This window comes from Ursus arctos, unplaced genomic scaffold, assembly GCF_023065955.2.
Source record: "Ursus arctos isolate Adak ecotype North America unplaced genomic scaffold, UrsArc2.0 scaffold_23, whole genome shotgun sequence".
Lineage (NCBI taxonomy): Eukaryota > Metazoa > Chordata > Mammalia > Carnivora > Ursidae > Ursus > Ursus arctos.
This window is the reverse complement of record NW_026622908.1, coordinates 41,590,125-41,617,768: the sequence shown is the minus strand read 5'-3', so window position 1 is coordinate 41,617,768 and position 27,644 is coordinate 41,590,125. Positions and strand designations below refer to the sequence as shown.

The 27,644-nt window shown below is 49.5% G+C and overlaps 1 protein-coding gene and 1 long non-coding RNA gene across 11 annotated transcripts in view; one reads left to right on the top strand and one right to left on the bottom strand.

Annotated features, from left to right (window-relative positions):
- On the bottom strand, positions 1-25,203 carry POLA2 (DNA polymerase alpha 2, accessory subunit). The gene is made up of 18 exons (XM_026483247.4): positions 24,644-25,203; positions 21,271-21,395; positions 20,702-20,781; positions 20,480-20,537; positions 16,975-17,081; positions 14,209-14,402; positions 13,331-13,419; positions 11,920-12,075; positions 11,254-11,316; positions 10,491-10,533; positions 7,216-7,340; positions 6,676-6,714; positions 5,898-5,971; positions 2,828-2,936; positions 2,483-2,589; positions 1,605-1,664; positions 1,235-1,361; positions 1-507 (listed from the first exon to the last, which is right to left on the bottom strand). The coding sequence occupies exons 1-18, from the start codon at positions 24,720-24,722 to the stop codon at positions 355-357; spliced, it is 1,788 nt and encodes a 595-aa protein (XP_026339032.1). The 5' UTR covers positions 24,723-25,203; the 3' UTR covers positions 1-354.
- Positions 25,182-27,644, top strand: part of LOC113244122 (uncharacterized) — a 65,429-nt gene continuing 62,966 nt past the window's right edge. For 2 of the 10 annotated variants that reach the window (XR_008961086.1, XR_003312295.4), the window contains exon 1: positions 25,182-25,430. This is a non-coding gene — a long non-coding RNA (uncharacterized LOC113244122). Of the gene's footprint in view, positions 25,664-27,644 lie in introns of all 10 variants that reach the window. The other 8 variants (XR_008961088.1, XR_006408140.3, XR_008961087.1 and 5 more) reach the window with 5 other exon arrangements.

The window sequence follows — 27,644 nt, the reverse complement described above, 5'->3', positions numbered from 1 at the left end:
CACCCTCCGAATTTACTTTTATTTCTCCAAAAGTTGTTTCTGTGTCTGATTCATGTCGAAAAATCACACTCTTCTTGCCTTTTCTGAGCATGCTATATCCACAGCCAGTTGGCCCTGGACGACTCTGTGTGTCCACGAAGAAACCACAGCTTTCTTCCAGAGCAGCTCGAGTCAGGCTCAGGGTCCAGCTGCACAAGGCCTTGCCCGCTGGGCCCGCGCCCCGCAGCCTCTCCTCTCCAGCTGGCTGCCCCCTCGCCTCTACCTTTCCACGGCTGGGCTCCCGTCAGAGGGCCACTCCTGGGCTCTCAGATGTCCGCGAGCACCACACGACGGGGACGATAAAGTGCCCAGGCCTCAGATCCTGACCACCTGGACGGCAGTGCATGGACTCTGCCTCCCCTCCCCGCCCGCGGCCTGCTGCCTCCTGAGGAACAGTCGGCCGAAGGTGCCCCCCACCTGCCCTTTGGTGAGGCGCCCGGGATTCACACAGACACAGCCGAGGACGTCCTGGGGAGAGGAAAGGGGCCGATGTGAGAAAGCTGGAATCACCTAACAGTCAGACCCCAGAGAGAGGTTGATAAAATGGAAAGGAAGGGAACCGAACACATCTCAAGTCTAATCTGTTAACTTATTACTGGAAAACCCTGAATTCCTTTTGAGCCTCTGAAACACAACAAAGCAGGGTAACAATCAGCTCCCAGACTTCGGAGACAAACCTGACCTGGTTATTGTTTTCCAACACGGGAACACATTTTTACCTCCTGAGGCTCAACTAGCTCTGGTTCAGCAAGAGGGCTACGGGTTGGGTGGGTCCCCCGTGAGGGACCACCCCGGGGGGGCAGGGCCTCAGGGGGCCAAGATGAGAATGACCCAAGAGCTTCATCAAAGTTCTTACGGCTGAATCCCCCCCCCCCCGGAGGTCACACCCGAATTCAGGGGAGGGGGGCAGGCAAGTGCACGTGTGAAAGGTTCCCAGGCCACCCTGACATGGCCCCACGTGACAACCACTGTTTGAGGGCCTTCCTACCCGCCCCTGGGGCTCCCAGGCTGGCTGACTGAGCACCAGGGGGATACACAGGCTGTTTTACTAACAGATTCGCTGTCTAGTCCTTTATCACCTCTCCCAAAGAAACGAGGCCATCATCCCCAGCATGAGGAGTGAGGACCAGTGGTCTAGAAGGGAAAAGTCAGACGAGTCCTGGCGTTTCTGGGAAAAAACAGACTTCAAACCTACCTTCACAAAGTATTTCAGCTCTGATGGGATAATGAAGACGTCCGGGGTGACGGACAGCTGTGCATACATGTAGAAACTCTCATAGTCAATGGCCATGTCTTCCTGGGGAGGGTAGAGCGGGTAGTAGCTACAGAGACGGAGAGAAACAGCAGTGGCTGAGCCGGGGCCCCCTCTTTCCACATGGCCTCCGAGCTGTCACAGACTGTCTCTCCTGTTCCTCCCTGTGTTTGGGGGACAGAAGGCAGGCTTGTCATCACAGGGGAGAGTTCCCTGGTAGTGGCCCAAGGAAGGTGCTCGCAATCAAATCTGTCAGAGCACCGGACCCCAAAGCGCACTCGTCCTGGTCAGTCATTCCCACGAGCGAGCTCACCTCCTCTGGGTCAGGATGTGCTTGAGGATTCGGCTGAGTCTGTCTGAAGTTCCAGAAGCACTGGGGACGCAAGAGAAGCAAGAAATGGAATGCAGAGCCTCGTTCCTCAGCTCCTGTGTCTCTTTGGGGAGGAACTTGAGGATTCGATAAACCGGGGAGAAGCTACATGGCCCACACACAGTGATGAGAGGGTACCTCTGGGGAAGTCGAAAGACACCCCCCCCCAAAGAGCTCGGTCTGTTCCCACCTGAGAAGGGGAGCAGGCCACCGGGCTGCGAAGGGAAAGAGCAGGCATCCCGGGAGCTCAAGACCATGGCAGGCTGTTGGCTAGAACTGCAGTGTGCAAAATTGTGCAAGGAGCGCCCCAGCGTGCGGTGAGCGTGTAGTCAGGGTGACCCCGGCACCTCAGACCTCAGCCCACAAGCACGCACCCGTGTCGCCTCACACACGCATGGCTCCGCACGCCTTCTGGCGCTGGAGGAACTGCCGGGCCTACATCAGCAGGCAGGCTGGGTCTGATTCTCTGCAGACCGACGCCCTGCTGAGCAGCTCTGCAGTTCAGCCTCCGCAAGCAGGGACACCCGCTCCCGTGTAGCTCACGAGTGTGGGAGGCGAAGAAAAGGAGATGAACTTCTAGGGTTAGAAATGAAGCGCAAAGACACATGGCCATGGTTCTTCGGGGTCTCCAACTCTACCGACAAGAATGAGCAGAAACAAACGCATCCCGTCGCTCCCTCTGGGAACAGAGAAACTTGAACGGCCAAGGGGTCTGGCACAAAAGGCTGCTCTAAGGACTTCCCGGTCAAGGCTCTGCCTGGAAGAAAGGCCCAGGGTCCAGAGAGCCAGCGTCCTGCCTGCTGACCAGAACTGCTTCCCACCTACTGATCTCCTCGGCTCCCATGTGGAACAGCAGATCCGTGGACGTCAGGCCAAAGATCACTCCGTTTATGGAGAGGCTGCAGGGCTCAGACACGAACTGCACTCGCTAAAACGAGAAGGGGTGAGACAAGCATTTGTGCACCAAAGCTAGAACCTTCTTCCCCATGAAAGTGTGGGGGGGTGCCCAGGGGTAGGGAGACCCCCGAAAGGGGGGCCAAACTGACGGACAGTAAATCACAAATACATCCATCCGTTCAAAAAAGGTGCTTAAGATTCAGGCCCTATCCATGCCCCCAAAAGGCATCTCCACCCTCCACTCAGGGGCCAGAGCAGGGATGCCGTACCTTTCTGTCATCTCGAGACAGGTCGGAGTAGCTGAAAGGTGGCTGCGGGTACACGGGCTCGCGGTGCACGTCCCTCACGGATGGGACAAAGACGAGGTGGGAGCCAGAGCTACTTTGTCACAACACGGTCGGAAGAGGGAGAAAAATGAGCACAGCTGAGTTAGAACAGCTGGACGACAGACGGAAAATGTCAGGGCTGGAGACAACGAGTGCCTCCATCCAGGGAGGAATTTCCGAACTGAATTCTATGAGGAGGTGCTGTTTCCCAGGGGACACTGTGAGCAAAAGACAACTTGTTCTCCTTTCCACACACCTACCTTGGCGAGGCTCAGGTCACCTGGGACATGCTTTCTCCTGGCCCCGAGTGGTGTTCCACCAGGGAGAGGACGGGGCTGTTTGGTAGGAAAGGGGGAGCAGAAATTGGGATATAGAAAAATCTAGAAAGACAAGGTTTTGACCAAAGAATCAGAGCTTGCAGCCAGATATGGAACCAAAGTTCTGACTCTTCACACTGTGCACACAGATGTGGAGCACCGGCATTAGTACCTGACCGGGGGCTCTCGTCCAGGGGGAGATCAGCCGTCTGACCGGACCCACGCTGCCTTCATGCGCACAGGGCCAGACTGCAGCCCCCTAACAGAACACTGGGTCTTATTTACAACAATGGACAGGGACACCTTCCGAGGGATGGGGAAGAATGCACCTGGCCCCCTCTCCCTTCACTCTCGCATAGGGAAGCGAAGCCCCAAGTTTTTCTCAGCAGACCGTCTTGCAAGAGTGACAGGAATATTTAACAGCAACAGTAAAAACAGAGATTTCCTTTGATGGAGGCAGAAGGGGAATCTCCAGGGTGCAACATGTAAGCAAAGAAAAACCTTTAACTCTAGGACCCAACTGTGTATCCTCCTCAGCCACACAAAGAGGAAAGGAAAAAAAGTCCCGTTTCCTTGTTCCCTCAGCGGTGCTTGGCAAAGGGGCCTGTTACAAACCACAGAGGCACTAAGCGTCACTTTGAGGGCATGTTTAAAACCCACCAACAGCGTTCACTGCCAGCTCCCTCTCTTGCTTAAAATCGATGGCCCTCCCAGATGCAGGTACAGCTCCCTATCTGTGTTTCCTATGGGATAAAGGTATTGGTGACTGTTGTCACATCTGTCACTTGTCTGTCATACCTGCTCAGAGTGTGGACTGAGACTCGTGCAACAGAAAACCAGGATCTTGAGACCACTTTGCACATTAGCCACAGTCCCTGTGACACGGAGCAGGACACGATCGTTACCCAAAGCCATGGCTGACTAGCTGCGTTCCAGACCCCGTTCCAGACCCCACAGGCTCAGTCTGGGTCGGACACAAAGGGCAGAGGTGGCGCTGGCCACTGTAAAGACGTGGAGCTGCTGTTTCAGCGAAGGTGCTGGAAGAGCAACGGTTAAGGAGGAAACAGCCCTCTTGCTCATGGTTATGAAGTGGCTGTAGGGGGAGGGATCTGAAAGAAAATTCCAACTATGCCGAGCATTGCACAACCTCGTGCATCACAGTGGGAGGGTCCCTACAGCCGCTCCCTCTGCGGCTCTGCGGCGGGGCTCTCTGTGGAGGGGGCGCTTCCTCGAGTTCTGGCTTTTACTGATAAATCAGCTTTGTGCTCGGCATGTCTGCTCTCTCAGGAATAAAAATAAATCCCCCAGCACGGACCGCTTATATACTGTTCGGGGAAGGGCGGGGCAGCTCCCCCTGCCCCGAGGCGCACGCTGGCTGCCGATGAAAGTGCCTGGCAGCGCTGGGCGCTCACCCCACAGTAACAATGCTTGGTTTGTTCTTTGTTTGTCCCACTGCTGTCACCACCACATGGGGCGAGGAACCAAAAACAGAACCCAAAGTCGCACTGAGAGCACCCGGCCCTCTGGGGCACAGCCGCGCGATCCCTGCTCATCCCCAGGGGACCCGAGCAAACAGGGACACCAGCTCTGCTCCTGGCGGGGCGGGAGTGGGGGGAGGTATCTCTGAGGAGCACTAGGTGCTCCCCAAGTCTGGCCCGTGTCACAGCAAAGGGCAAGAGGGGAGGGGAGGCACTGGTATTACCTTCATTTGAGGGAGGGAGCGGGGAAGGGGCAGACCCAGGCTCAGGCTGAGTCTCCCAACTCCCAGGTAAGTTAGGGGTGTTTCTCCCCAGCCCCCGAGGCCTGCCAGACCGGCCATGCTGCTGACACAAGAAGGTAGTATTACGACTAATCGACTCTGGGATCAGTTCTCACGGCGAATGGGCAGAAGATTATACATCTTGTTTTAAAAACCACCTTTGTTACAGACTTGTTTTTAAAAGCTTAGCCTCAGGAATGTTTATTTTCTATGAGCTCAGCCACAGGCAAGCAAATCCCTAGACGAGAAGATCCGTCACCTATACCAACTCCTTTCAAACCCCCGGCCCTGGAGGAAGAGGGAGAGGAAGTGAGGCTGTCAGCTTCCTGAATAACTTCCTACTTGTAGTTCGAGACTCTTCCTGGAATAGTGCCTTTTCTCTCAAATTAGAATTGCACATCTCTCCTCAGTTCCTGTCCCTTGGTCTATGGCAAGGATCCAAGATCCCTCCCCCCCCGCCCCCGCCCCCGCGCTTCCACCACAGCCTGCTCGGCCGTCAGCAGTGCCCCATGAAACCTGGGGCAGCTCTGACCCTGGGGAAGGACTTGGGCTCACCCCAAAACAATCACTCAAGCAGCGAGATGTTTGGGGCCCCCAGGGATTTTGTTGGGGAACTCATCAAACACTTCTCAGAATCAGCTGGGAAGATTCCCAGGGAGTAAGAGTTTATACAAAAGGGAGTGAGAAAAGGAAAGAAGTGAAGGGCAAGCAAGGGAAGAGGGAAAGTCTGCGCAGCCTCTTCCTGTCAACCTGTCAAGTGTGTTTATCTTTGTTTTAGAGATGCCTCTTAACCCGGCGTAGGTGCGCTTGGGGGTCAAGAGGTGGATCTGATCTCTGGAGTTCAAAAGGATGAAGGGGCAGGAGCTACCGTTACTTCCTGACAGCTTAGCTTCTCCCCGGGAAGCATAAGGTTCTGTCCAACAGTCTGAATTCTGACCTGCGCGTCCCTTCAATAATTGTCCGCAGACACTGCTTGAAAATATCTTCAAATGGACTTGTGAGCAGGCAGTTCTGCAAGAGAAGGAAGGAGACCGATTCAGAGGGCAGACGCTGGCCTTTATTCACCGGCCGAGCTTGCTGATCAACCCTGGGGGCCAGCCGTTGAGCGAGAAGCTGGAGGACACACAACGATGAAAGACACATGTTCGTGGTCTCTGTCCTCAAGGAGCAGAGTCTTGGGGGCAGGAAAGGGGATGTGGAAGGAATTCAACCTCTAGAATGTAAGCTGAGCGAAAGACTAGAAGCCAGAGCATTCTAAAATCCTTTCTGTGGAAGGTACAATATCCTGAGACAAAAGGGTAGGAGTCAGGAGACTGACTCTCGGCCATGGAGATGTCCTGGGAAGGGCCTTCTGTGTTTTCTGCATCAAAGGACAGCAACATGTGGGTCCTGGAGCCAAGGGTGGCAGCTCCACGGGCCACAGACACCTGCATGTGTGTGAGAGCACTGGTGCCTCAACACCGAGCATCACAGGGGGACACTGGCCTCGCAGACGTGTATTCCCCTCCCCCCGCTTCCCTACGGCCTTGTATTCTGGGGACATGAAGCCTTCAAATCCAGTATCTTTATAAAAATGCCCTGCTGCAATGTTTTTCTGATTAGCCACAGGGATTAATTTAGGTTTGTTACAAATAAGCTCCAAACTATGGAAACAAGAGCGGGGGCTCAACCCGATGCGAGTCTCCGGCACTTCCCCTTCGCGGCCTGTCACTTACCTCAACCTGTTCGTGCTTAGCGTCCAGGAAAGGCCCAAACTGCAAATAAGAGAAACAAAGCTATCAGGACCACCCGTATCCGTGAGCGCCTTCACACACCCTCTCCTAGTGTTCTCTGCCCAGGGTCCATCTGTCCCTCCAGGTAGCAGATGGGGTTGGGCTGGTGGCCCAGCCAGTGTCACAGGCAAAGGCTGTGACCCTGGATGGAGAGAGGCTGCCAGAGCTCCCTAACCAGGTGTACTGCCTCCTACAACATTGGGCCTTTTTTTTTTTTTTAAGACTTTATTTATTTTAGAGAGAGACAAGTTGGGGGAGGAGCAGAGCGGGGAGGGAGAGAATCTGAAGCAGACTCCATGCTCAGAGCAGAGCCCAACTCGGGACTCAATTCCACGACCATGAGATCGTGACCCGAGCTAAAACCAAGAGCTGGAGGCTTAACTGACTGAGCCACCCAGGAGCCCCTGGGCCTTTTTCTCAGGTCTCCTCCCATTTTCCCATTGGTGCCTCCCCCAGCAAAGCTGTCCCAAGAGAGCTTCCTACCAGAATGCAGACATCTGGCTGATCGCGGTTGATGATGGCAATCAGATCGAGCAGGGGGTCGTAGGTGATGCTGTCGGATGTGGTGTATGGCCCACAGGCCACCAAGACCATGTTTTGCTCAAAATCTAAGACAGAAAGGATCATAAGGTATTGATTAGAAGACAATGGGATGGTGGGAGAAAGAACAATTAGGGGAAGATGCCATAGGATTCAATTAATTGAGAGTCTCCCTATGTGTACAACCCTTGGAATCCAAGATCTCATCCCCATCCTCAAATACTCCATCAGCTGCTAGAGACAGGGAAGTATGCGAATAACTAGAGCGTGACAGGCAGTCTGCTAGCAGCACACTGAGCGATGGGAGGAAGCAGCAGTCAGGAAAGATCTGATCAAGGTGAGATTTGCTCATGTCTTTCCCCTATTTTCCTTTACTGTGATAAAACACAAATAAAATTTACCATCATAACCATTTTTAAGTGTACATTTTCAGCACTAAATCCAGAATGCTGTGCAATCATCACCACCATCCATTCCCAGAACTCTCTTCATCCTGTCAAACCGAAACTCTTGTCCCCATTAAACACGAACTCCCCCTCCCCCAGGCCCTGGCCGCCACCATTCTATTGTCTGTCTCTAGGATTTTGGCTACTCTAAGTATTTCATGTAAGTGGAATCATACACTATTTATCTTTTTGTGACTGGTTTATTTCGCTTTGCTTATGCTTGTGAGTAGCATTTTCCGGGGGCAAAGGGCAAGGCGGGTCTTGGAGAGTGTACGGTTTGAGTATGCTCGGCGTGAGGGAGTATCTGTGGTCCAGTGTGGCTGGAGGACGTGGCCCAGTGAGGAGTCCAGTAAGACAGGCTGGGTGTGAGGCCTGGCATGGGATTCCTATGTGAGGGGTACAGAGGCGTGCTGTTTGGCCACCTGTCTCGCACTGCCCTTTTCCTCACGGCATCGGCTTTCCTTTGGGAGAGCCAGCCCTCTCCTCCACAAGGCAGTCCGCGGGGCTGTAAATCAGGTGTAATGACGTCCCCTAGCCAAGAGGCAGGCGTGTGACCAGTTTAAGCCACCCACACTCTCCTCCCTGGTTCTGGAATCTCGAGGTGAATCATTCAAGAACAGAAAAAAGGGTGGAGCTGACCTATTCCAGCCAGAGGTAACTGGATGAGATAGTTGGGGAATTCCTGCTAACTGGACACCTACGGTTGTGAGGTCCTTATCTGCTTCTAAGTCTGCATTTCTAGCTCCCTGTCCTCGCTGTGAGCTAGCTGGATTTCCCCTAACAAATTCTTTTTCTTAAGTTAGTCCGAACCAGTTTCTGTAGCTTACACCAACAAAACCCAGAGATCTCTGACTTCACATGGAGTTGTATTAGTTTCCTACAGCTGCTGTGACAAATTATCAAAACCTCAGTGGCCGAAAACAAACACGTATTTATGATGATGGTTCTGGAGGTCAGAAGTCCTAAAATCAAGGTTTTGGCAGGGCTGCATTCCTTTTGGAGGCTCCAGACCAGAATGTTTCCTTGCCTTTTCCAGCTTCTAGAAGCCACCTGCATTTCTTGGCTCATGACCCCTCCTCCATCCTCATAGCCAGCAGCCTACCATTTCTACCTTTGCTGCGGATCGTTCTGCCCTCCCCCTCAGAAAGATCCTCGTGATTACACTGGGGCCACCTGGACAATCCAGGACAATACCCAACTCAGGATTCTTAACTGAAGGACACCTGCAAAGTCCCTTCTGCCATGTAAAGCAACAGAGTCCACGTTCCAGGGATTAGGCCGTTACTCCTCTACCAGAGCAGGAACACCATGAAGCGAGATGACAGTTCAGGGAGAAGAGTCTGTTTCACGCAGTGCCAGGGCAGGGACAAAGTTAAATCTGGTTCTGAGGAGCCTATAGGAGATGTAAGCCCTGGAGGAAAGCAAGTGCCCGCAGAGGAGGGGCCACGCCTTATTCTGTGTCTCCATGAGTGCCCAGCTCAGTACCTTGGTCAAAAATGTTAATAACTTATTCAACTGCTCCCAGAAGCTTCATGGCACACAGCTCAGGCCCCGGGCATCTCAGCCACATCAATTTCATTCTGCCACCTGAAGCAGATCTCATACCACCACGTTCCTTTCGTTGCCAGAAACACGGATCTTCTGATGCAATATGCAATGTCATAAACTCCTAAATTTCATTCCTGATTCTACGTTACCTCCAAGAACGACCTCATCACACACCATTAGTGTGCGCGGGGTGCTGACAATACCCTAGAGTCGGCCATCTCACTGCGAGTCCTCCACAGTCTTCTGCTTTGCTTTCAAAAATGCTCTGAATTATTTTGAAGCAGTCTGTTAAACTTTTTGTCCTTTCCTATCTAGATTCGTTACCAAATAACTCTAGGCTTCCTTAGAAATTTGTCTAACTTTTTAAAAAAATATTTTATTTATTTATTTGAGAGAGAGAGGAAGTGTGAGCACGGGGGGGTCGCAGTGCCAGAGGGAGAGGGAGAAGCAGACTCCCAGGGAGCGGGGACCCCGAGAGCCTGACCCAAGCTGAAGGCAGACGCTTAGGTGACTGAGCCACCCAGGTGCCCCAGAAATTTGTCTAACTTTTTAATAAACCTTTTATTTTGGAATAACTTTAGAAACCTAGAAAAGTTGCGAAGATAATACCAATTTCCTGTATGCCGGCACCCTGCCGGACTACGGTGCATTTGTCAAAATGAATCCAGGGGCACCTGGGTGGTTCAGTCGGTTAAGTGTCCGGCTCTGGATTTCAGCTCAGGTCGTGATCTCAGGGTCATGAGATCGAGCCGTGTCAGGCGTGCCTTCTGCCTCCCCCCCACCCCGCTGCGTGCGCGCTCTCTGTCTAAAATAAATAAATAAATCTTTAAAAAACAAAACAAAGGAACTACTGCTGGCTTATTACTGTTAACTCCTGACTATTTGGGGGTCACTAGCTCTTCCACTAATGTCTCTTTTCTTTTCCCGGATCCCATCCAGGATCCCACAGTGCAGTGAAAAATTCTTTTTAAAACTATTTCTATTTTGCCTCTTATAAAGTAACTTCCAGATACAGATGGCATGCCAGAATCCAGGTGGCCACGCTCACTGGGCTCAGACCCTGGCCTTCCACCAAGGGCCCATGAAGCCACCCACCCGCTGTACTCACTAGCCTCCACTGGGGTGCTCCCATGCAGCTTCTTCAGCTTTCCCAGGGCCTGAGGAACCTGGACCCTCATCCACCATCCTCACTGTTAGCAAAACAAGGTTTGGACCCAAACTTACCTTCATCTTCTTTGGTGGGCTGATAAAATGGAAGTGGCACGCCCTTTTAAAAACAGGAGAAAAGCTAAACTGAGTTCTTGGTTAAAAAAAAGGGGGGGGTGGGCCCTGAACAGGGGTGGGGAACCACAGCATCGGCAGGTGGGGAGGGAGGGTGGTGGGGGAGGGCTGAGATGCAGAAGGAAGAAAGCAGCCCCAGTCTTGCTCCCTGGGGCTAAAAGCTCACAGAACTGATGGTACCTGCCGCTTTTCTATATGGGAGAGCCGCAAAGAAACCCAGGGAACAGGAGGTACATTATGGCCACACTCATAATAGACCACCTAGCAAAAGGTGGGAGAGCACAGGTGCCCCGAGTACCAGTATCCTACGCAAGGACCTGAGAGCAGGGACTCTGCTACTTTTGCTTGTGTTACCTGCAAACCTGTGGAGGACTACCGCCTAGAGCAGGGGTACTAGGTAAACTAGGGCCCGGGGGCCCCATCTGGCTACTGCCTGCTTTCACGAATCCAGCTTTACTGGCACGCGGACACACTCATTGCTCTGCAAGCTGAGCCACAATAGCCGAGACACTGTGACAGAGACCATATGGCCTGTAAAACCTTTACAGAAATGGTTTGCAAGGGGGCCCAGAGGCAGCCTCCCATTCTATAGCTAGAGGATGGAGAAGCAAACAAATAGGTTCTCCTGAGTTTCCAGGACGGACAGAACGACACGTACTGTGCCTGCTGCAAAGCAGGAGGGAATGCGGGGCAACGACCGTCATACCTCGTAAAGCTTGGTGGCAATAAATTTTCTACCAGTCGTGTTGATTCCTTCCATAACTACAACCTGAAGGACAAGAAGCAGAACGGGAGTGAAACAAGAGATCAGCAATACAACTATTTTGATATAGTTAAAAAGTATTAAGTACTAGGGTGCCTGGCCAGGTCAGTGGGTAGAACATGGGACTCTCGATCTTGGGGTCATGAGTTTGAGCCCCACGTTGGGGGTACTTTATTAATAAAAGTCTATTAAGTACTAAGTCCATCTATCTCATTTTATAATTATAAACTTGGGAGTATTTTTCTAGAAACAAATTAAGGGAGTTGAGTTAGTAATAATAATTATGCTCTATACGGATGATCTAATTTTTTGTAACAATCCTATGAGGTAAGAATTATTATTCCCATTTTAGAGATGAAGGCACTCTGGCTTAGGAACGTGGGTGCTCTCCCGCTGGGGTGGGGCTGGAGTCTGAACTGGGCAGTAGGTCCCAGAGCTGAGGTCAGAGCCTTCGGGGAAAGCTGGAACCCCCATGCTGCCATCTGCTCCTGAGCCGGAGCTCCCGCCCCACCTAGTGAAAGTGAGAGGCAGCCGGCGAGGCACTGCTCACCCGCCCACCGCCCACCACACACACTACAGAGCAAACAGCAGGCGTGCATCCGATCTTACCTGTCCGGGAAACAGAGAATATTCTTTCAGCTCAGATAAATCCACTGGAATTTGAGCCCCTGAGGAATGCTCCCGGTCTCCCTCAAGAATCACTGACTTGCTGTTCAGCTTTCCGTTGGTATCACAGCCAATCTGGCCCAACAGAGTGACAGGCTCCTACGGAAGGTGTAACATAAGAATGACAGTCTTGGGGACAGGAGCTGATTCCGGGGTCAACAGAATGAACAGCAAATCCCAAGCAGGAAACATTTTTTGGTAGGGGCACCATACTGACAAGTATCATCAGTGACTCTCAGGGCATCTGGTCTGCCCACCCACGCAATGCTTGAGCCCCTCTAAGTGGGTGGTCATCTAAGCTTGGGCATCTGTCGTGAAGCAAGCTCGGTCCCCGCACCCCAAGGCAGCCCACTGCATCTCTGGATAGTGTTAACCATTAATAGCTCACATCTATTGAGCTTACTGAATACCAGGCATTGTTCTAAAGGCTTACGTGTATTAACTCGTTTAATCCTCACAACGATGCTGAAGTGGATACTATTATAGGACCCACTTTACAAAAGAGAAAAATCAGCAACAGGTTACATAATTTAATTAAGGTCAAAGAGTGGGTCAAGTCTGGGTTTGAAGTTTGGCTCCAGAGCCATATCCTTAACCACACACCATACTGTCTCTTAACAGGAAGTTCTTCTTTAAATTAAGCTGAAATTTCTCTCTCTGTGGCTTCCTCTGTCCTGTTCCCATTCCTGGGGGAACACTGAGGAAGTCTAATCTTTCCCCACAAGACCGTGCATCCCTGCCTCCCCTCCACTACTTCCTCTCAAACTTCCTTATATGACATGGTTTTGCATATCTTCTCCAACTGGTCAGTCTTCTCTGAATGCAAACAATGACAGAGGTGCCTTAAGGAATCTTCTAGAACACATTTCCCTTTAGATTAAAAAATGTTTCAGAGAGAAAGCACTGGAACATGTGCCAGATTAAACCACAATTAAAGATACTACTGGCACCAGTTGATCCATAAGGACAGAGACCAAACTGGGGGAGAGACCATGGGTCACCGTTCCTGGAAACCCTATCCTTTTTGCTATCCTCATATCCTGATCACTGAACACTTCTATTCGTGGGAAATCTCCAGGGGGCTACCTGCCTCACCACTAAAAAGGAAAAGGCCTCAGTCTTTGCTTATGTCCAAGACCCTAATCCAAGTGCAAAGAAAATGCCCATCTCTGGTCACAAAACCAGAGAGCACTTCTAAGTCTTTCTTCAGAAGGATCCATGGTATCAAATTCGACCAAGACAGATGTTCTAACTAGAACGCAGACAAGAAGTAAAAAAGGAAGCAAGGATGTCTTTTTGCCATCAGTTTAAATATACAATATTAATTAGGAAGGACTATTAAAACAATTCTTACTTGAGCTGGGAGCAGAACAGGAGTAAAAGCCTCAATCTTGTAGTGTTCCTTGAGTTCAGTGCCAAGTTCCTCTATCTTACAGGTCAGAACTGAAAGACCAAAGGGGAAAAAGTATTGTGTTTAGGACATTTCACTTGTCAAGAGGAGAAGATACAGTGCATTGTAAAATCTTGAAGTCAGTCATTTTACAGAAGCAGGAGGGTGCCCAGGACCCAGCCAATTTCCCAATATTTCATGGCCGAAATTTTATGTGGCACAATCCCTGAGGCTCAGCACGGATGCCCACAACCCAGCCTTCCTTCATTCCGGTCATCAGTGAGGTTTAGGGGGAGTCAAGTCCAACCTGGAGAGTCTTCCATTCTTTTTTTTCAAGATTTTATTTATGTATTTGATATACAGAGAGAGACAGCGAGAGAGGGAACACAAGCAGGGGGAGTGGGAGAGGGAGAAGCAGGCTCCCTGCTGAGCAGGGAGCACAACGTGGGGCTCGATCCTGGGACCCTAGGATCATGACCTGAGCCGAAGGCAGATGCTTAACGACTGAGCCACCCTGGCGCCCCAGAGTCTTCCATTCTTTACAAGGAAGAAACCATAAATGTCTTTGACTTTAATTGGCTTCTTTTACACAGTTCAAATGGCTGCCACTGGGAAATGGTTATGTGCCTTTTCTTTAGGGAAGCGAAGGGACTTGGGAGAATTGCTGAGTGTTACCGCATGTCCCTCTACTGCTGGGGGCATCCAGAGGACATCTACCAACTTCTATATTCAAAGGCAACCTTGGAACTTGTTCTACCAGCCTAGCTGAAGCTTTGTTACTTACTCTACACCTTTCCGGGTGGTTTTATATTCTCCAGAATCGCAAAGAGAAAAACAATTACCGTCTCGAATATCTGGAAGCTTCTGAAACATTGACTTGTAGCTCCCGGTGAGTGACTCTGGACCCCCCAAGACCTTCAGGCTGATGTTACCGGCCCCTCCTCTTCCAGACCAAGACACTCCCTGTGCTGAGCCAAAGGAGGTAACCACTTCTCCTCGGTTATTTCTCGAGCTGTATTTCTGAGAGGGAGTAGCACTGATTGGAAGCAAAACAGATACGCATTACTGTAGTCCCATCTAAAAAGAGAGACGAATAAAATGAGGTTACCTTTTGGAAATGGGGATTGGAGAAACGTCAACCTGGCCTCACATTTTATAAATCTAATCAGCTCAATGGGGTTGGACGTACCTGAACCCTTAAGGAATCTCAGGAATGAGGATAAATTTAGAGACAGAGACATATTTTAAAAGGTTTTCTCCTGGCTTACAAACTAAACAAAGCAAAACCAAACCAAACTCTGGATTGATTAAAAAGCAAGTTTCAAGTACCACTTTCTTTTCTTTCTTATAATTTTTTAAAAGATTTGTTATTTATTTGTGAGAGAGAGAAAGAGAGGGAGAGACCAAGCCGGGGAGGGGCAGAGGCAGACTCTCCACTGAGCAGAGAGCCCGATCTGGGGCTCGATCCAGGTCCCTGAGATCATGACCTGAGCCGAAGGCTGATGCTTAACCATCTGAGCCACCCAGGCGCCCCTCTTATCTTATTTTTAGCACTTATTGGAATACCACTAGAGCCTGGCTGTGGATAAGCCCTAAGCTGCTGTGCGTCTGCAATTCCTCACAACATAGTTCAAGGTAGACACCACAATAAAATGAAGTTAAGAGGAATCAGTCAGCTCTCCCCCCGTGTGTGTGGAGGTGCAGATGTAATAAATTCAGTCAGCTGGTGAACAAACATTCCCATTCTCTAAGGCTTCACTGCCAAGTTCTCGCATTTCCATGCACTGCCTGGTAAACAAACACACGTACAGCGCTGAGCTCCTCAGAAGCCAACGAGGGCCTCTAACCCCCCAGCTGCGAACACAGTTTGCAGAGAGGCCACTTTCTAACAGTCCGCACGTGGGCACTGGAAGCCTGCAGGAACCAGGTTTATGTGGGCCACACGGCGACTGGTGCCATCATCCCTTCTTCCCACAGAGGCCACGGAAAACGAGCTCAATTAATGATCCCGAGTTCCGCGCTGCCTCTACCTGAGTAATTTAGAAGTTACTTTCATAAATTACAAAACCAGTTTCTGATGTCAGCTTTATTAGCGTGCCGAGACAGCACACGGCCAACTTCTCGGAGCTCCTCCCCGCGCCGCTCCGCGGGACCGGCAGTGCGGCCGGCCCTTTAGTGCAGTGGAGCTTCGAGGGCCTGCTTACTTAGAGAATGTGACTGCTGTCATAGTGCTGGCTCAGCTGATGAGAACCGTCTCTACCCAGCAAGTGTCAAAGACGCCCTTGTACGTCTAGAAAGCTCGCTTCCCAAACCAGTTTGAGAACTACAGAAAGCAGCAGGGGACCACCTCAGAGAAACTGTCCTTCTGAGTCCCATGACCGCTCATCTGGAGTGACTGCCATCACCTCCTTTCTCAAGCGACAGAGCTGGACGATGTTTTTTTTTTTTTTAAAGATTTATTTATTTATTTATTTGACAGAGATAGAGACAGCCAGCGAGAGAGGGAACACAAGCAGGGGGAGTGGGAGAGGAAGAAGCAGGCTCATAGCGGAGGAGCCTGATGTGGGGCTCGATCCCGGAACACCGGGATCACGCCCTGAGCCGAAGGCAGACGCTTTAACCACTGTGCCACCCAGGCGCCCCAGAGCTGGACGATCTTAAGCTCTGCTCCGTCTACAAGGGATCCACAGAGCGGGCAGTTCGTATTTCCCTAAATGGTTAACGTGATGGGTCCTTAGCCTCATCCTGACGGGGCAGCACCAAGCCTTTCTTCTACTCGGCAGGGCCCTCACCCATGGAATTCTCTAGTAGGAGACATGTCATTTACGGATTTCAAAAAAAATCACATGTGATCTTTGTGGATTTATGTGCAGAGGTGGCAGCCGGGATAAAAATGCCAGTTAAGTCCGTGTAGACTCACAGTGACACGCAAACTCTCAGAAACTAGTTGTAACCCGAGAGAGGAACAATGAACAGGTTATACAACAGGATGAACACAGATACGTGCTTTTCTTTTTAAAAAATAGATACTGTGGGGGCTCCTGGGTGGCTCAGTCGGTTAAGTGTTTGCTTTCGGCTGAGGTCATGATCCCGGGGTCCTGGGATTGAACCCCACATCGGGCTCCCTGCTCAGCGGGGAGTCTGCTTCTCTCTCTCCCTCTGCCTGCCACTCCCCTGCTTATGCTCTCTGACAGATATATAAATAAAATCTTGAAAAAAAAGATACTATAGATGAAAAGAAGGAGAAGAGAAGAAACCTAACAACACCAGAACTAAGAGAGGCAGGTGGAAACCTATTTGTCTCTATTGGCAAGACTCCTGAGACTCTTGGACTTTTGAATAGACAGGCTGTTTTCTGGAGAAGATATCAATTCCTGATCTAGGAAATGAGCCCCAGAAAAGTGGGTGGAAAGTGAGTTTCCTTAACTACTGGAAGACACGGTAATTTTCCACACAGGAAGAGAGGGCAGAGAGCAATAGGCTCTGGAGCCAGGCACCGCAGAGGCACACTGCCACCTGCACTGAGTCCGTCACTCTGCAGGGTCAGCCCCCTGACAACCACAGAAAGGGGAGGGCAGTCCCGCAGCTGGATTCACTCTGATCTGTACCTTGGAGAGAAACTCGACGGCGAGAGGAGTTGATGGGGGCTCCGAGTAGACACAGTCCTTTTTGTTAGGGGCGTTTCTGGGGTGGTGATAGCTCGCTTCTGAGAACCCTAGAACAAAACAGAAAACAAGATCCTAGTCACTGTGGACTCAAGCTGCTACCTGAGGGTTCACCCCGTGGGAAGAAAAGCATGGTGCCCAAGTGAAGGGCACAAGGTAGGGCTGGGCTGGTTCCCTTCTTAAGGCCCCACCTCCAGGCATAATCCCATAGAGAAATCTTTAGCAGCTATCACCAAATCCACCGGAATCCCGCCCCCTTTTGAAGGCAATTATGAAAAAGTATCAACGTTTCCCAGAAAGGACTGCCAAGCAGGCAATCTGTCCTGTCAAACCGTTCACGTGGTCACTTTCTTTCCCCACCCCTTTGCTTTACAACAGCTGGGAGTTTTGACCCGCACAGACACATCTTCCTGAGAAGGGATGGGACCGCGTTACTACCCGTTTTGGCAAAGTCCCCTGCACGTTTTCAAAATTAGGGGAGGGAATGACTCCAGGCAGATCACACGGCTGAGCTCTCAGCCTGACTACTTAGCAAATGCCTCACTGATGGTCTCTTCTGTTTTCTGGCTTTTGTTCATCAACAAATATCCAAAGGTATGCCCCGGATGGGGGGGTGAGACCCACAGCTCAGAGATCTACTGCTCCCCAGAGTCTGGGGTCGCGGACCGTGGCAGAGCAGAGATAAACTCTTCGCTGGGACCACAAGCAGGAGGCCAGTCGGTCTGCAGAGGATTCCCTGCCCGTGGGCTCCTCCTGGCTGCACGCTGAAGTTATGCCACCACAGCTGCCTGCGGGGGACGACTGGGGACTGAACACGAGACCGGACGCAAGGCCATCATCAAGTAGCCAGGATGGAAATCAGGTTTTAAGAAGACCCTGATGCTACTGCTCTTATACAACCACCATCTTTTAATACTCCTTTCTGGTATTTTCATATTTTTCCAATTTAAAAAATATATAACTTCTAATATTCACAATCTTAGTTTAAATATAAACCTTTATTTGAATATTACATATACTGATTTTTTTTTTACGCTATATTAACTATGAACATTTTCCCACATCGTCACCACATTTGTCCTTTCTAGTAGCTGTGATTAAACTGACACAACAGGTGACATAACTACGTCTCTACCACTGGATATATGGGATGCTTGTAATTTTGAGTGATCATAAAAAACGCTGAGATGCCCATCTTCACACGGATAGCTTCTCCCATAATTTGGATTACTTCCTTAGGAGAGAGTCTGACTAGGGACAACTACTGGGCCAAAGGATGGATAAAATTTTACGGTTTTGGTGTATTTTCTCAAACTATTTTCCTAAACAACTCTTGTAATCCACAGGGGCTGTCGAACTCTAGGGCCAAGGTTGTGTGGGGGTATTTCAAGAGAGGCAGTCCGTCTCCCAGGACATGGCAAGAGGACGGCACACTGGGAGACGGGGCAGCTTCACGGCCCTTGTCCTCAGCCCTCACGGCGAAACCCGATGGTGTCAACAGACCAACTCCAGTTACGCTTCTCAAGGATGTGCTCACTCTAACCACACTCATGAGATCTGCTATTAACGCTGCGGGCCTATTCATTTGCAGTGAGCAATACCGTGACCGAGGATACCATCTTCTCACATTCCGGGGTAAGCACATTCTCATACCACACAGAAACCCAAATTATAGCCCCGGTTGCCAGTTTATTTACTAGAAATATAACGCCGGCGGCATGGGAACTTCAAATCCGCAGGCTAACACATTCCCTCCATGTCACCAGGGGATTTACGGCAAGCGTGGAGCAAAACGCTGTCAACTGCACAAATCAAATATTTCATAATGATCAGGTAAGGCCACCGGGACACTCGGACCTATACCCTAGGCACACCTGCCTTGAAGACTCGACAAGGGCCTGGCAACCTCGCCGTGGCACTGTTCGGGTGGGAAAGGCCAACGTTTGGCTCTATGACTACTTTGTTGGGAGGCCACTGATGTATGGCCTAACGAAGATCGAGCAGTTTCCATGTGATAGGTACTGTTCTGAGTATTATCCACTTCTCTAGGCCAGACCCACGTGGTGTCGCCTCTGAGCTTTAGACACGTAGTTCATCGTATTTGCTCATTTCAGTCTGACTTGCTTAACTCTGATTCCCTGGTCACCACCTGTGATTCATAACTGAGCCTCCTAAATACCTCTGTGGCAGGACTGGGCGTCCTCAGGACCGTATTTCCGTCATTGGAAGGGCACATACCTCCATAGGAAATCAAGTAAATGTGCATCTGACCTACGCGTCAGTCTACTGAGAGCTGGATTACCACGAGTCCAGTCCCCACAAACACAATCGACTCTGGATATACAGACAAATCACAAATTTCGGAGTTGTGAGGTTGTCAATCAGATCGACATGAGGCAGCCCCACTAGGTTCTGCAATCCTGGTTGATGGTACTTAGGGAGCCAAGCAACCGTTCGTGTTCAGAAGGTCTGTCCTTCAACAGCGATTAACATGCCAGGCTCTGGGAGAACAGCAGAGAACATAGCAACGTCTCTGCCCTCAAGGAGCTTCGGTTCTAACAGAGGGAGGCGGACTGAAGCAAAGTGAATATATAACCTGTCTCATGGTAGTAAGTTCCACAGGGAAAAGAAAAGCAAGAGAAGAAAATAAAGGAGGGAAAGAGGAGGGGTTTGCTCTTGCAGGCAGGTTTGTTCCCTCAGACAGGGGACAGATGAGGTGGACACATGTCTGGTGTGTTTGAAGAACAGTAAGACCACCAGACTGAGGAGGAGCGGGAAGTGGACAACGGAGTGGGATGAACTCAGACAGACCTCAGTGTGACCGGATTTTGAAAAATGAAGGCTTACTCCACGTTTATGGATTCCTACAAATTTATTTCGAGCTTCTTGAGGGCAGAGCCCCACTGTGCCTGTTTCCTTCACCACTGTTCACCCAGTGTCCAGTACAGTGCCTGGCACACAGCAGCTGCTCATTAAATGAACGAATGCACCGGGATTTTAGAGATTAGGAAACTGCAGCTCAGAGGGATAAAACAACTCACCTAGGGCCACCTGGGTATTTGACTCAGGCTTTGAGGGCAATACTATTCCACTACCCTACCCTACCTCTCAGGCTGGGACTGGATCATTTAATTATAGTACCTCCACCTGATACCACACTCTGCAACTTTTACGAAGAGTTATTATGGAGAAACCATCCTTATGAACATTTTATGCTATTTATGCTAACTGAAAAAAGCAGGATAACTATATGGTTACAAGGACCGCCATTATGTAAACACAGCCATGTCTGTGATGGGAAAGGAAAACGCGTAAGTGGAAACATAGTAGGAATTGTATTGGGGGTTAATTTTCTCCCTCAGAACTTCAAATGTTGTGACAATGTTTTTAGAATAAAGAAAAAAAAAACCCACTACTCCTAGAAAGCCATGTCCAAACATAGACTCACCTTAGAGGGTGTGGTGTAAGAGTTCAAGAGGCTCTCTTCTTCTTCCTCCGCTTCGATTCTAAAAACAGTGCTCAAGAAAAAGACTTCCACCCAAAATCTAAGGCAAGGGTTGATTAAATAAGAAATCTGAAGAGTAGGTACTTGCATTATTTGTTTTTAAATTACACAATTACAAAATACAGCTGCTGGCTTTATACAAAAACCTGCAGCAGGAAAGGATACAGCTCTTGGATGGAAACAATGTCTCTAGCTCCTGCGTGCCCACCATCCCTGGACGCTCTGGACAATTTTTTGCTCAGACACTGAGAAGTAAAAGATAATGAACACATTATTCCAGTCAAGTAACAGAGGAGGTGTTTTCCACAGCCATTCAAAATATAATCTACTATATAAAATTCCTTCAAGTAAGAATTAAGTTAAGACTATGCACGACAGGCTAAAAACAAAGAGTTGTCCTGTGACCGTTTGTCTGCAAACACTTAAATCTAACGCCACCACCAATGATTTGTTGAAGCCCTACCACCCGATATATACAGTCTTAGGTGATTTAAACCCACTCTCATTTAATTCTTATAATAACCATAACAAAAATGTGGGTTGTTAGAACCACTAACAGAAGAGGAGACGGAGGCTCAGGGACAGATGTTATGTAGTCTGCCCAAGTGCACACTGGGACCAGAGTCCGGATCTGTTTCGAGAGCCCACACTCTTCTCACACTACATCACAACGCCTCCCATTAAGAGCAGAAATGCAGAATTTCATCATTAGTTTCCTTACATTTTGTTCTTACCTCGTGCTCAAAAGAGTTCAGGGTCTCTGAGGTGAGGCAAACTTTCCCCGTTCTGGTGCAGAAGGCTATGAGCTCAGCTACCATACCCTCCTCGTTCTGTCCATACAGAATGCACAGCTCCACCACTGCAGGAAGGAAAAGGGGACAGGTAAGAACTCAGTTCATCTCTTGCAGCTTTCCCTGCGAAAGGTGAAAACAATCTTCGATTTCTTCAGTCCATATTTATTCAGCACCCACAAGTGCCAGGCGCTGCTCCAGGCATGAGAATATAGCAGTGAACAACACAGAGAAGAATCCTTGTCTCCACGAAGCTGACTACTGGAGACAGAAAACAAGAAAGGAAAATCTGTTGGTAGGTTAGAGGGTTAAATGTGCTGTGTAGAAAAATAAAGCTGGGGGCGCCTGGGTGGCTCAGTCCGGTGAGCGTCTGCCTTCAGCTCAGGTCATGATCCCAGGGTCCTGGGATTGAGCCCCAGGTCAGGCTCCCTGTTCAGCGGGAAGTCTACTTCTCCCTCTCCTTGTACCTTTTTTTTTTTTTTGAAGACTTTGCTTATTTATTTGAGTGAGAGAGAGCACGAGATGGGGGAGGGTCAGAGGAAGAAGCAGACTCTCCACTGAGCAGGAAGCCCAATGACGGGTCAACCCTGGGACTCCGGGATCATGACCAGAGCCTAAGGCAGACGATTATCCGACTGAGCCACCCAGGCATCCCTCCCTCCCCCTGTTCTTGCTCTGTCTCTTTCTCCCTCTCAAATAAATAACATCTTAAAAAAAAAAAAAGATTAAAAGAAGAAAAGAAAAATAAAGGTGGGGAAGGGATCAGGGGGTTGGTAATTTTCAATACAGTGATTAGGGAAGGCTTTACTGAGAAGGTGAAAGACTGGGAAGCGAGTTGTGCAGTATTTAGGGGAAGAGCTTTCAAGCAAAGATCCTGAAGCTGAAGCAAGATCAGCAAAGCCACTATGGCTAGAACACAGTGAGGAAGGAGACAGAAGAGGAGTTCAAGGGTAAAGGGGGTACAGGCTGTTGGCCACTATAATTATCCTGGTTAGTACTCTGAGCAACTTAGAAAATCACTAGAGGGTTTGGACAGAACAGTAACATGATCCAGCCTCCACTGAACAGGATCACTCTGGATGCTGCATTAAGCACTGAATGAAGGGGGCAAGGGCAGAATCAGGGGACCAATTAAGAGAACCATGGCAAAGCGCAAGTGAGAGATGACGGTGGCCTGGATCAAGGTGGTGGCGGTGGAGGGGGGAGAAGTGGTTGGACCTCCGATAGGAAGCATCCTGAGGGTAAAGCCAGTGGGATTTGCTGATGGGAAGAAAAAAAGGAGTCAAGGATGATGCTGTTTTCAGCCTGAGCACCTAGAAGGGCAGGGAAGAGGCAGAAGGAAGTACTGTGAAGAGAGGGAGGACGCACAGGAGCTTAGTTTCTAGACACATAGAGCTCGAGGTGCCAATTACATATCCAACTAGCAGGTGGACAGACCAGCTTGCAGTTTAGCAAGTCGTCCAGCTCAGAATCATCAGCAACACAGGGGATGACAAGCTGGGAGAGCGGGTGAGATCCCTAAGGAAGTGTGTGCATTGGGACTCAGGACGAGCCTGAGAAGTGGTGACAAGCAAGATAAGAGAACAACGAGGTGTAGTGTCTAAGAAGCCAAGAGAAAAACATGTTTCACAGAGGACATGACGAACGGTGCCAAATGTTGCTAATTCCGGATGAGGACTGAAAATTCATCACAGTTTAGCTAGGTTAAGGTCACTGGTGACCTTGAGAGGAGCAATTTCAGTGAAACACTGGGGATGAAAAACCTTACTGAAATGGGATTAAGGAGGAAAAATTTGAAGACAGCAAATATAGACAACCTTTTTGAAGAGGTTTGCTGTATTGGGGAGGAGAGAAACTGGAACAGGGAGTGGGTTCGATAGAGTACTTTATTTTAATTTATTTTTAAAGATTTTATTTATTTATTTGACAGAGAGAGAGAGTGAGAGAGCACAAGCAAGGGGAGCGGCAGGCAGAGGGAGAGGGAGAAGCAGGCTCCCCAGTGAGCAGGGAGCCCGACGGGAGGCTCAATTCCAGGACCCCGGGATCGAGACCTGAGCCAAAGGTAGACGCTTAACATACTGAGCCACCTAGGTGCCCACAATAGAGTATAAGAGAAAAACTCTTACAGCAAGGAAAATAGAAAATTTGTAAGAGACTAGAATTACTGGAGTGATGTTCTTAAGAAGGTTCGAGAAGGAATGGGATTTAGGACTCAAGTGGAGGGTTTGGATTTTGCTAGGAATATGGAGAATTTATTCATTGTAATAGGACGGCAGGAGAGGTAGGTGGGAAGAAGTAATGGTGAAAGTTTTCTAATTGTTTCTTATGGAAGTTTTCTACCTTCTTGGTGAGACAAGAAGTTCATCAGCTTTGAGTGGGACCGAAGGATGTTAAAGGAGAAGGTGGCAAAGCTGAAGTCCCACTGAGGCTAGTGATTATGAATACAAAGCCTAGAAGTCTAACACCTCTGCCAAAGTAGTTCTGTGAGATGGCAGCAACAGCATTTTGGGAAGGAATGCACTGGTCATAAGAACTTGGAGTATTTTGGTATCTCAAGATAAGTTAACGTGTTCGCATTCTGGTTTTATACATTAAAAAAGAAGTTCAAAGTGTTGATGAGTGGTTAAGGCAGGTGCACGTTCATCCTGATCCTAAAACTGAGACCTCTACATCTCCCAAGACACTGCTTCAAACATCTCCTGCCCCACAGCCTGAGCAGTAAGAGGGAGCGCTGGACTTGAGGAAGGAGACTGGGGCTCACAGACCAGAGGTCTCCTTGTCGTTTTCTCCCTCTGTAAACAGCTGACAAGCTCCCCAAAGCTTTTGTCAATGCTAAAATTCAATTTTGGGAATCCACCTCAAGGGTTCATATTTGCACAGACCACCAACAGCTTTGATGAGAAGTGACGGATCAGCAAGTTTAAAGTGTAGACTGTAAAGGGAAGAGCCAGAAATATAAAGCTACATTTCAAAACCCCCACATCTCTTACCGTTAGGGGGCTTAAAGAATTTCACAACTCGCGCCACCGGGCCTGGTCTGAACCTGGCACGTCCCAATTCCACCTTCCTGAAACTGCGCTGATTTACATATTCTTATTCTTGAGTTGGATCCAAGCAGTACACTGCAAACATTTCAAAGTCCCTACATCCCAAATCTCAAAACTCTGTTTAATTCTTCATCTCCCAAACACTAAGAGGTCTGATCTAGTGGAGGGGAGAAACTTGGAAGCGTTCCCTTTTGGGTTCTAGGCGACTGGGTACACGGAGCGGGAGTGTGGACCTCGGCTGGAGTCGGGGTCGGGGTCGAGGGACTCACATTTCTCGGTCAGAGCCGCCTCGCATTCTACGTCGAAGATCTGCAACTCCTCCACCAGGCGCTGGGCGGACACGCTCATGGTGACCCAGGAGGGAGGCCGGGGGCCCCGGCCCACCGAGCTCGGACCGAGTTCAAGGAACCCACGGCGTGGAGACTGACGGGCTGGACGAGGTTCCTCGGATCCTTTCACCCTCACGGAGACCGAGCCGGAAGAGGACCAAACGGCCCAAGCCCTCAGGCGGTCAGAAGGCCCCCTGCGTCAGTCACGGAGAAACACTTCTTTGTGGGAGGAGCCCACAAACGCCCGAAGGAAGAAAGCAGAAGTCTCGTTAACTCGCTCTTCTGGGGAGAATGTCCGGCTTCCTAAAAGCTAGCGCGGACCATCTCAATGACTGGAACAGAAGAGAGCAACTAGAGAAAACCCGCCAAACGGTTCGCACAGCGCGCGCATGCGCGGGACGGGTTCAACGCCACCCCTTCCCCTCTGCTTCCTTCTTGTTCCCAGACGCCGCGCGCCCCCGCGCGTCCAAGGGCGCGTGCGCACAAAGGCGCGTGCGCACAAAGGCCCACACGCCCTCTAGCGCGCCCGGCGCCGCGCCCGGCGGTCCGCCTACCCTATGGCGGCTGCGCAGTTGTGTCTCGTAAGGCGCGAAAGCTGGGTTGTGGGGCGCGACGTGCTTGGCTCGCCTACCTAAATCGCATCTCGGTGCCAGCCGGGGTTACCTGTATTTCGGGCAGTGCGTTCTGGGCGAAGCTCCGTGACGACTGTTCGTCACCCTCTTGTCCTGTGAGTTGGTGCGCGGGCGCTGTTGTGTATACACCCTGCAAACCTCCCAAAGCTTCTGTGGCCAGCGCAAGACGTTCCTTTTCTGTCCCCGTCGTCATCTTTGCACGTGGCGTGTCCTCGCTTATCTTAAAAGCGTGCTGTCGTTAGGGAGTCTAGTTGGTTATCATCAATGGTTATCAGCTTGGTTCCAGTGTTTTCAAAATCAGGCGTTTTGGTGGAAAAGGGGTGGAAAGGTGAGAAATGCCTTAATTTGGGACACGTTCGGTTTGGGTGCCTTTGGGATTTTCCGGTAGAAGTTCCCAGTGGGCGACTGGAAACTTGGGAGTGAAGGTGGTTCACTAAGAGGGAGAGAGTAGAAGTAAAATGAAAAGGTGGCCTTCCCCCTGAAATATTTTCTAAGTCTTTGAGCCACCATCTGTTGGCTCAGCTTGGATCAATAACCTTAGACATCATACTCCCCTAATGGAGTGGTAGACTGAGGATCTTCCTAGAAAAGTTTGGCAATATGGATGAGGAGCCTTAAAGATGTTCATTTACTCTTGATACCGCATTTCTTATCCCAAGAAAACCAGCCAAAATCCAGACAAAGTTTTATGCACAAAGATGTTTGTGGTAGCCTCATTTACAATATTAAAAATGGAACTTGTTTGAATATCCAAAGGTAGGGACTAAGGAAAGTATGGGGTTTTAACAAAGCATTGATTCTCAAGACTGTACCAGAGGCCAAAGTCTTCTAGGGAATGAGATGAGGGACAGGGGCCACGCAGAGAGCCAGAGCACCCTGTCTTAGCCTCAGTCAGGCAACCTGGAGCAGAGTTTTGTCTGCTCCCCCATTCAAGGGCTGGGTGGAGAGGGAAAACCCTCCCCCTCCCCTAAGGCCTCTTACTGGTGGGTACCGAGGACAGAGAGTAGGAGTGGTCCTCCTGGGTACAAGCAATAAAGGGTGTTAATAGTTTTCTATTATTACGTAATGATTTATCATAAATTTAGTGGCTTGAAACAATATCCACTTATTAGCCCAAGGTTCTCTAGGTCAGATGACTCGGCATAGCGTGTCTCCATGTCTCGTTCCCTGCTCGGTGAGGCTGAAATCAAGGTGTTGGCCGAGCTGGATTCCTTTCTAGGGGTTTCTTCAACCAGCCAGAGGAACTCTGTTTTTAAAAGGCTTGTGTTATTAGATCAAGTCCACCCAAATAATTTCCCTCTCTTAAGGCCAAATGATTTGGGACTATAATTACATCCATGAAATACCTTTACAGCAGTGCCAGATTAGTGCCAAGGGGCACTGTCCTTATGTGAAAAGACATTGACTCAGTAGAGCCTAAGAAAGAAAAATAAAAAGCAAAAGAGGAAGTTATCGAATGTCTAGAACTATTTTGAAATATGTAAAGCCTTCCATGTTGGGTATAGTTTCATTTCATGATAAAAATAAATGCTAAAAATAATGTAGTAGAGAAGAGGAGGATTTAAATCATCTGCTCTGAGTGTCAAATAGACTAGGTCTGACACCAACTCTCCCCCCTGTCAGTCCTTTCCTGAATTAGTAGCTGCCTGTTACTATCTGGAGGTGGGTGATGGGGGCCGATTGTCAACAGACTGGCGCTGGTGTTTTATAGAAAGCTTTCAAGAGCATGTCAGTACTCTCTCTCTACAATGTGGGATTATGTGTTATATATTGTGCTCAGATAACAGGAAAAATCTCATTCCACATCCTGTTACAAATGCTTACTGGACATTTAGATTTCCTCTTCTGCAGCTACCATGTCTACATCCTTTGTCCTTTGCCTTTTATGACCAAGTAGCAGGTGTTCTTCGTATATCATAGACCAGAGGTCGCAAACTATGGCCCTCAGGCCAAAACTGGCCAGCTGTCTGTTTCTGTAAGGCCTTCAAGTTAAGAATATTTTTTACATTTTTAAATGGTTGAAAACAATCAAAAGAAGAAGAATATTTCGAGATGTATGGAAATGATATGAAATCCAAATTTCTTTATGCATAAAATTTTATTGGAAGAAGCCGTGCTCATTTGTTTTTGGTCTATGGCTGAGCTTGTGCTACGAAGGCAGACTTGAGTAGTTGTGACGGAGACCTTATGACCCTTAAACCTCAAATATCTACCATCTGTCATTTACAGAAGATGTTTGCAGACCCGTCAGAGAGGATAACCACTGTCTAGCAAGTGTGTTGCACCCAGACTTTTTCCAACCTGTATTT

Excerpts from the sequence above, each read along its gene's own strand:
- POLA2 (XM_026483247.4), bottom strand. The coding sequence starts at position 24,722 with ATGAGCGTGTCCGCCCAGCGCCTGGTGGAGGAGTTGCAGATCTTCGAC. Across the intron at positions 7,341-10,490 it reads GCCCACCAAAGAAGATGAAG|ATTTTGAGCAAAACATGGTC; the intron begins GTAAGTTTGGGT and ends TTTCTGTCTTAG. Across the intron at positions 5,972-6,675 it reads CTAAGCACGAACAGGTTGAG|AACTGCCTGCTCACAAGTCC; the intron begins GTAAGTGACAGG and ends CTTCTCTTGCAG.